This window comes from Clupea harengus, chromosome 21 (assembly GCF_900700415.2).
Source record: "Clupea harengus chromosome 21, Ch_v2.0.2, whole genome shotgun sequence".
Taxonomy (NCBI): Eukaryota; Metazoa; Chordata; class Actinopteri; order Clupeiformes; family Clupeidae; genus Clupea; species Clupea harengus.
The window spans coordinates 26377101-26389600 of NC_045172.1; the positions used below are offsets into that span (position 1 = coordinate 26377101).

The following is a 12500-nucleotide window of genomic DNA, read 5'->3' on the forward strand; positions in this document are numbered from 1 at the left end:
AAAAACCTCCCTGTAGAATTAATTTAGGACATGTTTTGCGAACAACAAAGACGAAAACAAGAAACAATCGTTAAAATGTTTTATATTCAAATCTTCTCCCAACTGATTTGTGGGGACACAAAGACTAGAAGAGAAAGGAAAGGCGTGTGTGTGTGTGTGTGTGTGTGTGTGTGTGTGTGTGTGTGTGTGTGTGTGTGTGTGTGTGTGTGTGTGTGTGTGTCAGTTTACCGTGGGGAGATGTCTGTGGTTCAGCTCTTTTTAAAGCCATCCACATTCAAACTCTCTCAACCCAGATTAATTGGGCCGGTTCTTAGACGTGTGTGGAAGTGAGCTGATCTGGGCCGGGCCGTCAGAACCAGGCTCGTGTGTGTGTGTGTGTGTGTGTGTGTGTGTGTGTGTGTGTGTGTGTGTAGCCCATGGTGCCTCCGGGTGTGTGTGTGTAGCCCATGGTGCCTCCGTGTGTGTGTGTCTGTGTGTGTGTGCTGAGCCCATGGTGTGTGTGTGTGTGTGTGTAGCCCATGGTGCCTCCGGGTGTGTGTGTTCTGTTCTGGGTTCGGTTCTGTTCTGCTCCGTGCCGGTCCAGTGTGGTCCAAGACAAACATGTGAAGGGAGCTCAAAGGAGCCTTTCAGTCTTTAGAGTCCAGAAGTGTGTGTGTGTGTGTGTGTGTGTGTGTGTGTGTGTGTGTGTGTGTGTGTGTGTGTGTGTGTGTGTGGTGAGAGATGAGGGATCATATGAACTTGTGTGTGTGTGTGCACTCTGAGAGAAAGGAAAAACGACTATGTGTGAGTGTAAGGAAAAGTGAAGGGAGTGTGTAGAAGAGTGGAAGGAAGTGTGTGTGTGTGTGTGTGTGTGTGTGCGTGTGTGGTTGAGTGAGGCCAGAGAGAGGCTTGGTCTGCCGCAGTGGAGCTGTAATTCATGGTCAGGCCTTGGTGCCTTGACACTTTTATGGCCTGAGGATTCTTACTGTGTGTGTGTGTGTGTGTGTGTGTGTGTGTGTGTGTGTGTATCCACACCATTTCTGTGTCTGCCAGCACAACAGATGTGGGCTTGTGTTTGTGTGCTTTTAATCTCTCATACAATACACTGGAGAAATGCAGACGCCTTTAGTGTGAATTAGTCCATTTGTGTGTGTGTGTGTGTGTGTATAGGTGTCTTTGTTTGCACAGAAGCTGTGTGTGTGTGTGTGTGTGTGTGTGTGTGTGTGTGTGTGTCAGTGTGTGTATAGGTGTCTTTGTTTGCACAGAAGCTGTGTGTGTGTGTGTGTATAGGTGTCTTTGTTTGCACAGAAGCTGTGTGTGTGTGTGTGTGTGTGTGTGTGTGTGTGTGTGTGTGTGTGTGTGTGTGTGTGTGTGTGTGTGTGTGTGCGTGCGTGTATATGTGTGTGTTTGCACAGAAACTGCGTACACATGTGAGTTTGTGCAGAGGAGGGGAGTGTAAATTTGCCCATTCATGTCATTTTGAATGTGTAGGTGTCTTTGTTTGCATTGGTGTGTGTGTGTGTGTGTGTGTGTGTGTGTGTGTGTGTGTGTGTGAGAAGTAGCTGCACTGGCACGGGTAGGGCTCGGTTGGCACAGTGCCCGCTGGTTTCACAGACCCCTCATTCACTGGGAATTTTGCAGCTGGGCGAGAGGGGCAGTTACCATGCCGACCCCCCCAGACCCCCCCCCCCCAAACTCTGACTGCCAAAGTCTGTGCACCCTGGCCGTTCTACCAGCCACCAGCGTAAAACGCATTTCCCTAACTCTCTCACACACACACACATGGTGCCTCCGTGTGTGTGTGTGTGTGTGTGTGAGTGCGTGTATGCATGTCTGTGTGTGTGTCCTGATGTGTGTGTGCGCGTTGTGTGTGTGTGTGCACCAGTGTGTCCTGACGTGTGTGTGTGTGTGTGTGCACCAGTGTGTCCTGATGTGTGTGTGTGTGTGTGTGTGTGCACCAGTGTGTCCTGACGTGTGTGTGTGTGTGCACCAGTGTGTCCTCACGTGTGTGTGTGTGTGTGTGTGCACCAGTGTGTCCTCACGTGTGTGTGTGTGTGTGTGTGTGCACCAGTGTGTCCTGACGTGTGTGTGTGTGTGCACCAGTGTGTCCTCACGTGTGTGTGTGTGTGTGTGTGCACCAGTGTGTCCTGGTGTGTGTGTGTGTGTGTGTGTGTGTGTGTGTGTGTGCACCAGTGTGTCCTGACGTGTGTGTGTGTGTGTGTGTGTGTGTGTGTGTGTGTGCAGTGATATTCCACGGGGGCCCCCAGACCAAGGTGAAGCGGGAGCAGAGTCCCTCCGGAGAGCTGAGTCCCTGCAGCCAGACCCGCCGCCTCTCCCCCTACGGAGAGAAGTGCCTTTACAACTACAGGTACACACACACACACACACACACACATAGAGTGCCTTTACAACTACAGGTACACACACACACACACACACACACACACACACACACACAGTGCCTTTACAACTACAGGTACACACACACACACACACACAGTGCCTTTACAACTACAGGCACACACACACACACACACAGAGAGTGCCTTTACAACTACACACACACACACACACACACACACAGTGCCTTTACAACTACAGGTACACACACACACACACACACACACACACACACACCCACACACACACACACACACACACACACACACACACACAGTGCCTTTACAACTACAGACAGACACACACACACACAGTGCCTTTACAACTACAGACAGACCGACACACACACACATACACACACACAGAGTGCCTTTACAACTACAGGTGCAACCTACCTCTCCGCTGCTGTTGTTTCCCTGTTGTTCTGACTCCGCCCTCTTCTCTCCAGTGCCTACGGCAGGAAGCCCATCAACTTCAACAAGCCTTTGACTCCGCCCTCCACCCCAGTCTCGCCATGTGGCTCCTCCCACACGCAAGTGCCCCACCCCCTCCAGAAACAAGCCACGCCTTCTCATATGCAGCACCAAGGACCTCTGCAAGCACTGCAGGGACACGCCCATCAGCACAGGACACACCCTCTCCAGCAGAGGACACACCCACTCCAGCAGACGACACACCCACTCCATGGCCAAAGCCCGCCTTTCGCCGTGCCCCACCCACCCATGAATCATCATGACTCTTCATACAGCACAGAGCACAGGTGAGCTAACACACAGCTACACACAGCACGGGTGAGCTAGCACAGAGCACAGGTGAGCTAACACACAGCTACATAAAGCACGGGTGGGCTAGCATACGGCTAAACATGCTTCATACAGCACAGAGCACAGGTAGGCTAGCACACAGCTGCACGGAGCACAGGTGAGCTAGCCTACGGCTAAACATGCTTCATACAGCACAGAGCACAGGTAGGCTAGCACACGGCTACATTGGCTGGCACACGGCTACAGTGGCTGGCACACGGCTACAGTGGCTGGCACACGGCTACAGTGGCTAGCACACGGCTACATTGGCTAGCACACGGCTACATGCGCTAGCAGCCAATAGGATCAGAGAACACGCACGCTCTAAAGAGGCTTGTTGATGGCTGCAAGAGGATGAGTTTTGCGAAGCTACTAACCCAGTTTCTGAAAGGCTTATTTAAAGCAGTTCAAATAATCGCTTGGCTATACTCTCAGTGCCATGGGGGAGAGGTGGTACAGGAGGTAGAGAAGTCGTTTAGTAATCAGAAGGTAATCAGAAGGTTGCTAGTTCGATTCCCTGTCGAAGTGTCCTTGAGCAAGACACTGAACCCCTAATTGCTCCTGATGCAGTGCAGTGTGCCATCAGTGTAAATGTAAAAATGTGTATACATTGTAAGTCGCTTTGGATAAAAGCGTCTGCTAAATGACTAAATGTAAAATGTAGAGGGATAGTGACATACAGGCACCAAGATCATTCCCATACATTCTATATGTCCAAAGATTATTCCCATACATTCTATATGTCCAAAGATCATTCCCATACATTCTATATGTCCAAAGATCATTCCCATACATTCTATATGTCCAAAGATCATTCCCATACGTTCTATATGTCCAAAGATCATTCCCATACGTTCTATATGTCCAAAGATCATTCCCATACATCCTACATGTCCAAAGATCATTCCCATACGTTCTATATATCCAAAGATCATTCCCATACGTTCTATATATCCAAAGATCATTCCCATACGTTCTATATGTCCAAAGATCATTCCCATACATCCTACATGTCCAAAGATCATTCCCATACGTTCTACATGTCCAAAGTGTTTCTCAAAGTGCTTTTTTCTCTGTTTCTTTTGTCTTTGCACCCATCCCTCTTCTCTTCTTCTCTTTCTCTCTCTCTCTCTCCTCTCTCTGTCCATCCCCCCCCCCCAGGTTCCAGAGGCAGCTTTCAGAGCCCTGTCGGCCGTACCCCCCCAGCAGCCCCTCCTGCCGAACCCCCTTCTCCTCCCAGACTGGCGGGGGTGTCCCGTGCGAACCCCACATGCGCCCCCCCTACCAGCGGCAGATGTCCGAGCCGGTGGCCCACGCTGGCCCCCCCGGCGGCGGCCCCCCCCAGGCCTTCAAGCAGGAGCTGGTGGACCCCCGCTACGGCGAGCAGCAGGGCCTGTGCCCCCCCACACACATGCGCCCCCCCTTCCGCCAGGTGTCCATCAAGCAGGAGCCGCGGGACTTTGGGTTTGACACAGGTGGGTTTGGAGGAGGCCGTAACACACACACACACACACACACACTGCAACACCACACACACACACACAAACACAGTCATCCACACACACACACATACACACACACACACACACACACACACACACACACACAAACAGTCATACACATACACACACACACACACACAAACACAAACACAAACAGTCATGCACACACACACACACACACACCCTGTCTACTGTCTAGCTGTGTGTGGTGCTGTAGGGAGGGCTGAGTGAGATGGGTGAATCCTGGCAGCTGGAGTGTGATGGTGATTATGTGTGTGTGAGTGTGATGATGTGTGTGTGTGTGTGTGGTTACGTCAGTGGCTGAGTCAGACAAGAGGCTTGAAGCCTGGGAGAGAGAGAGATGAGGGAGACGAGGGGAAGAGTAAGGCGGTTAGCCGTAAGCCGTTAGGTCATGAGTTAGCACCCACAGTGTTATTCCATGGGGGCTTTTCACAGTAATACTTCCCCAAGAACAGAGAACATCCCCCGCAACAGACACACACACACACGCACACTTTCTCTTTCTCTCAGTCTTGCACACACACACGCACACACTCCCACGCTCCCACGGTCTCTTGGGCACTTGCCCCTGATTGACAGGTCATTCAGTGATGTAACAGAAAAGCTTCTTAGCTTTTTACGGCTCGTAAATACTCCTGGCTGTGAACAGGCTGTGTGTGTGTGTGTCCTACCGTGTTTTAAATCAGTAAAGTATTGTGCTTAAGTACTGTGTGTGTGTGTGTGTGTGTGTGTGTGTGTGTGTAGTTGTCCTTAAGCCATTGTGATGTCACAGGTTGACCCCTGACGCCTTCTCTGACGTCTTCATCTATTTCTCATGCCCAGCACACACACGTACACATCCACACACACACACACACACACACACACACAGTCTTAGATGGCTATTTAGTTTCTTTGCCTTGTTTTCACAGATGCATTGGTTTCTATGAGAGTGACTAACTCTGTTTTGTGTGTGTGTTTTCTTACAGAGGTGTCAAACTGCCAGTCATCATTTGTCAGCAAGTCGGCCAACCTTTACAGGAGCAACAGTGAAGGTGTGTGCGTGTGTGTTTGTGTGTGTGTGTGTGTGTGTGTGTGTGTGTGTATAAACAACCCTGGCAGATTGCTATCGTGCCCCAACCTGCTGGTGCTAACCTGTCCTCTGTATTGCCTCACAGGCTTCATGTTCGATGGAGACTCTCACCTGTACTACGACGATACCTGTGTGGTCCCAGACAGAATCGATGGTAAGACACACACACACACACCACTCCAGATTAAACTTGAGTTAAACCCAAAGTGTTGCTGCATTCACATCCAAGTAGTTCGTTCCTCTTTGCCACCTCTAACCCCCCCTCTGTAACCCCTGCAGGTAAGATAATAAAGCAGGAGGGTGGTGTGTTTCGGGATGGCCCCCCCTACCAGCGACGGGGGTCACTGCAGCTCTGGCAGTTCCTGGTGACGCTGCTGGACGATCCGGCCAACAGCCACTACATCATGTGGACTGGCCGTGGCCTGGAGTTTAAACTCATCGAGCCCGAGGAGGTCAGTCTCTCTCACACACACACACACGCTCTCACACACACACTCACACTCACACTCACACACACATGCTGATTTAGTGAAGTGGTTTGTTTCGTTTTTGAGATTAAACTCTTTTCTCTCTCTCTTCCCTCTCTTTCTTTCTTTCTCTCTCTCTCTCTCTCCCCCCCTCTCTAGGTTGCCCGTCGGTGGGGGATCCAGAAGAACCGTCCCGCCATGAACTACGACAAGCTGAGCCGCTCTCTGCGCTACTACTACGAGAAGGGCATCATGCAGAAGGTAAAGGCAGGTTTCCGTTCCAACTTCTCCTCCGTCTCTTCCTTCTCTTCCTTCTCTTCCCACACAGCCCACTGTGCATCACTCCATCACAGCCTTCCCAGTCATCTAGCGCATCTCTCGCAGCCTTCCCAGTCATCTGATCTCGCAGCCTTCGCAGTCATCTAGTGCAGTGGTTCTCGAACTAGGGGTCAGGACCCCAAGTGGGGTCGCCAGAAGTTTTTTGGGGGTCGCAAAATGATGCTGCCCTGTGCATCAACATATTAGGCTTTGACATGCCGTATAGTCTATCAGAAATGGTGTTTTCTACATCAGGGTGGATAATGAAAACTAATATTGTCTCAGCAAGTAGTCTCATCATTCAAGATGAAACTGAATTTAGACCTATAATATCCTGTCAAAATGTGTGGGGGGTCGCGAGACTTGGCAAATGGATTTTATGGGGTCCCCGGACAAAAAGTTTGAGAACCACTGATCATCGCAGCCTTCCCAGTCATCTAGTCTCTTCCCAGCTGTGCATCACTCACAGCCCCCCCCCCACCCCTAAACACGCAGCAGCTAATGAGCACATCAGAGAGAACCTCCTAAATGTATTAAAACTATCCCCTTCTGTAGTTCATAGTCCATTAGTCTTAAATGATCCTGTTCAGCAATAGAGAAAGTAAGCATTGTGCATCACATGTACGGTACTGACTGATTTCTTCTGTCCCGTGTGTGTGTGTGTGTGTGTAGGTGGCAGGCGAGCGGTACGTCTATAAGTTCGTGTGTGACCCCGAGGCTCTGTTCTCCATGGCCTTCCCCGATAACCAGCGGCCGAGCCTGAAGGCCGAGCCAGAGGGGCTCCCCGTCCCCGAGGATGACACCATGCCCCTGTCCCACTACGAGGACCACGCCAGCGTCCCCTACCACCCCCCGGGCCCCGAGGCCAGGGACCAGTGCCCCCCCGCAGGCATGCCCTTCCCCGACGTCTACGCCTTCTAGGGAGGAGACGAGAGAGGAGAGACCAATGGATGGATGACCGAACGAACACAAAACAAAATCAACTTTATCGCTCAAACCCCCCCCCCCCCCCCAACATGCCAACACACTCACTGTCAACACTGCTGAGCGGTGTGGAGATCACACACACACACACACACACACACACACACACACACACACACACTGATACAGAGGCATATGCATGACTGTAACCGTCAGACAAAGGCAGCTCGGAAGGTGCCAGATGAAACCCGGCTGACTTCCCTGTTCTGGACCAGCACTTGGTTCCGGTGTTGAGTCCAAAGTCTATTCCCCCGCTGGACCTGTGTGTGTGTGTGTGTGTGTGTGTGTGTGTGTGTGTGTGTGTGTGTTGAGTCTATCCCTCACTGGACCAGCGCTGGTTCCGGTGTTGAGTCTATCCCCCGCTGGACCTGTGTGTGTGTGTGTGTGTGTGAGTCTATCCCCCGCTGGACCAGTGATGGTTCCGGTGTTGAGTCTATTCCCCGCTGGACCTGTGTGTGTGTGTGTGTGTGTGTGTGTGTGTGTGTGTGTGTCTATCCCCCGCTGGGTTCGGCCTCAGCCTCCATAGATGTCGGCTTTCATTCCCTCTGTATTTTTCTAACCGTTCGAGCTAAAGGGATCCCTCATAGTATTTTTCCAAAAGTAAAAAAAGAAAGTGTTTTGATTTTCTAAGTATATATATATAAATGTAATCTTTTTTTCAGGAATGCAGACAGTGATTTTTGTGAACTGTATGGCATTTCCTGCGTCTTTTTCTTTGTGTTTTGATTGTGGCTGTTGGCTATCCGGCCCCTCAGGAGCTAAAACACAACGTACGCGCGGACAGGTGTGTGTTCCTGCTAAAACACAACGACAAACCGTCACTCTCGGCTGGTGACAGTGCAGGTGTTTCTTACGTTGTAACGTTCAAGTTTCCTCTGCTGTTTTTTTTTCTACAGAGACTTTAATTTGGGGGAGGGGGTGGGTTTTAAAAGACTTTTAAAAAAAAAAAATCTATAAATATATATATGAATATATTTTTGCAAAGTCTCCATTTTTGTCTGTAATTGTATACACTGTTAAACATATTCTGAAGTCTGTCTTTGTGAAGCAGGGGGTCCAACTGTGAGGAGGGGGGGAGGGGGTGGGGCTTGTGCACAGGTGTATTCTCATTGGCTCATAGGCACTTAAGTGACACCCTTTACATGTTCAGCGCCGGGTCCGCCTCCAAACGGCCCAAATGACGCCACAGATACTCTCTCTCTTTTCTGATTGGCTCAGTCATCAATCAGCGCTTGCCATAGCATGTCTGTAAATGATGAAGCAGATCTGGTAACCAAAGCAACAATAATAAACGGTAAACTGCTCAATTGATATTTGTACCACAGTGAGTGTGTTTTGTGTAGACATTGAATTAACAAAATGCATATATTCTCATTGTGATAAGTGGTATATATACCTGTTAAATTCTATGGTTAAGTAACATTTGTTATCTGGAGAGCTAGCTAACTGGCAAGCTAGTCAACATGGAAACGGCTAACATTAATGTTAGCAAGAATTTCGGTCTTCAATTTTGGAATTCATTTTAACCAAGCAACCTCTATTACCTTTTTTAGACTAAATGTTTCCTTTGTGGGCTGATGTTATGCATACCTAAATGCGTGTATGAAAACCGGATTATATTCGGAGGAAGCTAACGGCTAACGGCTAACGTTAGGCTTTGCGTAGTGGAGTTCTGTGCGTCCACTTCGTTTAATGTTTTTGTATGTCAGGACACCTTGGCGGCCTTTATCCATTACTGAAAGACCCTACACACACACACACACACACGCACACACACACACCAAGTAGAGATGGAAATGCTGAGATTGGCGACGGGCTAAGCTAAGTGTGTGGAGAAACGGTAGTCATGGTTACAGACAGCCCTGGCCCTGGTGACCGGGTTCTGACTGGATTCTGTCCCTCCTCACTCTGCTCTTGGGCGTATGATCTGTACTGGTGTGTGTGTGTGTTTGGGCGTATGATCTGTACTGCCGTGTGTGTGGGCGTATGATCTGTACTGCCGTGTGTGTGTGTGTGTGTGTGTGGGCGTATGATCTGTACTGGGTCCAATAAACTCTCTGCACTCCACGTCTGCTGAGTCTCTCTCTGGTGTATGGGGGAAGGTCACGTAACATCTTTAAACTCCAAACTCTTAATTTACTTATACAGATTTTCTCCTACTAACTTGTCAGTGTTGTCATGTAACAGCCACACCATGGCCGTTAGCATTAGCATTATGATATTAGCATTAGGATATTAGCATATTAGCATTAGGACATTAGCATTAGGATATTAGCATATTAGCATTAGGATATTAGCATTAGGATATTAGCCGGGGTCAGCCCTATGTTCCCACATTTCTAAGGATTTTTTTTTCACTGACAATTTTGAAAAATTAGTCCCGATGTTCCCACATTTCTAGATTTTTCTGAAAATTAAACCCTATGGTCTCCTATTTCCTGTTAAGCCCCAGCAGTTTTCACGACAAAAACACCTACAAATGCATGCCTAAAGTAAATGGTCAATTCCTCCACAATTATACAGTCGATTTGCATGTTCATGTTGCAAAAAAAAAGTACAAAAATCGCGGACTCGCCCGCGGGTTAGGGTTATTATTTAGGGTTAAACTTAAACCTCTCTGCTAAATGAAGCTAATCCAGCACTAGCCTCCTAGCCCCCAATCCCTCTCACCTGCCCCTCCTCTCTCTTATTTCTCTCTCTCTCCATCCCTCTCTCCTTTCTACCCCTCCTTCCCCTTCCTCCTCTCTGTCTCTCTTTCCTTCACTCTTTTCTTCCTGTCTCTCTCCCTCCTCTCCCTCACACTTTCTTTCCCTCCTCCCTCCCTCCCTCTTGCTCTCTCCTTTCTCCCTCTCTCCCTCCTCTCCCTCACACTTTCTTTCCCTCCTCCCTCCCTCTCTCTTTCTCTCTCTCCTCTCTCCCTCTCTCTCTGAGGGTGAAGTGATCAGTGATGACCCTTGGCCCCTGAGCCTGATCCTCTCGCTGGAAGAGTTCGTGAGCATTAAGTCTCTGGGTGTTATTGAAGCATTAAGTCTCTGGGTGTGTACACACACACACACACACACACACACACACACACACAGTCTCTGAGTGTTATTGAAGATGTCAGATCCTCAGCTCCTGGCTCCATCATGAGGGAAGCACTGACCTGAATCCTGAATTCCCTCAGTCTCCCACTGATAGGCTCTGGCTCTTACCTGGCACAGGGCAGTGGAGAGCCCTGTGTGTGTGTGTGTGTGTGTGTGTGTGTGTGTGTGTGTGTGTGTGTGTGTGTGTGTGTGTGTGTGTGTGTGTGTGAGAGTGTGTCTGTGTGTGCGTGTGTGTGTGTGTGTGTGCGCGCGTGTGCGCGTGTGTGTGTCTGAGTGTGTGTGTGTGTGTAGTAAGATGAGAGGTTCCAACATTCTTGTAAAGGCTGTTGATGTAGTTGCTATGTGTGTAGAATGTTTATATAAAACACACACACATACACACACACACACGACTAATAAGGGGGGGGGGGGTTGGCTGCTGAAATACATTACTGATCTCCCTAAGCGCTGAACAACTGCCCTACATCTCTAACACACACACACACATATATATACCCCTGCTGACGCACACACACACACACACACACACACACACACACACACACATATATATATACCCCTGCTGACGCACACACACACACACACACACATATATATATATATACCCCTGCTGACGCACACACACACACACACACACACACACACGCACACACATATATATATATACCCCTGCTGACGCACACACACACACACATATATATACCCCTGCTGACGCACACACACACACACTTAAAGCCAGAGTTGTCACACAGTTAATTAGCCGCTAAGACAACAGAAATATATTTAGCACTGCGGTGTGAGAGAGGCTAGGATGGAACACCAAGACAAGAGAGAGAGAGGGAGAGAGAGAGAGACAGGAGAGAGAGAGAGAGAGAGAGAGACAAGAGAGAGACAGAGAGAGAGAGAGAGAAACGACAGTGGGGCGACAGTGGTACAGGAGGTAGAGAAGTCGTTTAGTAATCAGAAGGTTGCTAGTTCGATTCCCTGTCGAAGTGTCTTTGAGCAAGGCACTGAACCCCTAATTGCTCCTGATGTGCAGTGTGCCATCAGTGTAAAATGTAAAATGTGTATACATTGTAAGTCGCACATATGTAAGTCGCTTTGGATGAAAGCGTCTGCTAAATGACTAAATGTAAATGTAGAAAGAAACCATAAAAGACGAACACTAATAGAGTGTTACATGCTTCTAACAGGTGTGGTGTGTGGTGGTGTGGTGTGTTGCGGTGTGGTGTGTGTATGATGTGTGTGTCAGGTCTTCACACACATCTTGGACCTGCCTAGGTAGGGTGTTCTCTCATGGGGAAAGGGCGCCACCTTGTGGATATCTGGGTGAACTGTATGCTCCCCCAACTCCACCCACTGCATCATTTAGATCATTAAAAAGTGGGCAAGGGGGTTTGGGGGGCTAAACTCTCGTCTCGATGGAGTTCACATGTAAATATCATGATGTAGATATGTACCAACCAGTCCGCTCTACGCCACTCTAATTGGCCTCACAAGGTGCAGGGCTGGATTAAACCAGTAGATGGCGCTTCAAGGTATTTTCAACCCATAAAATGTCAATATTGATTTATTTCATGTCATTCATACAGCCATACAGTCATATAATTTAGTTTACAGCTCAACAACAGTACAAAAGGGTGCAGTATCTCTTTAAATATCATTTAGTTTACAACTCAAAAGGGTGCAGTATCTCTTTAAATTTTCAATCCATAAAATGGCAATTTTGTCAATATTGATTTATTTGTGTGTCATTCATGCATTCATACAGTCATATCATTTCATCATGTTAGCAACGAGAGAAGCTATAGATGAGGAATGGGTGTGTGAACTCTGATGTGAAGATTGTGTGTGTGTGTGTGTGTGTG

At 48.7% G+C, this 12500-nt stretch overlaps 1 protein-coding gene across 2 annotated transcripts in view; it reads left to right on the forward strand.

Annotated features, from left to right (window-relative positions):
- LOC105901605 (ETS translocation variant 5-like) overlaps nt 1-7515 on the forward strand; it is a 9382-nt gene extending 1867 nt beyond the window's left edge. Inside the window, exons 6-13 of one of the 2 annotated variants that reach the window (XM_031558466.2) lie at nt 2224-2347; nt 2828-3139; nt 4344-4657; nt 5674-5739; nt 5863-5931; nt 6057-6229; nt 6404-6511; nt 7235-7515. In XM_031558466.2, coding sequence (XP_031414326.1) covers nt 2224-2347; nt 2828-3139; nt 4344-4657; nt 5674-5739; nt 5863-5931; nt 6057-6229; nt 6404-6511; nt 7235-7483 — 1415 coding nt within the window. In that variant the 3' untranslated portion in view covers nt 7484-7515. The remainder of the gene's footprint in view (nt 1-2223; nt 2348-2827; nt 3140-4343; nt 4658-5673; nt 5740-5862; nt 5932-6056; nt 6230-6403; nt 6512-7234) is intronic. The other variant, XM_031558464.2, reaches the window with a different exon arrangement.
- Nucleotides 7516-12500: the final 4985 nt, after the last annotated feature.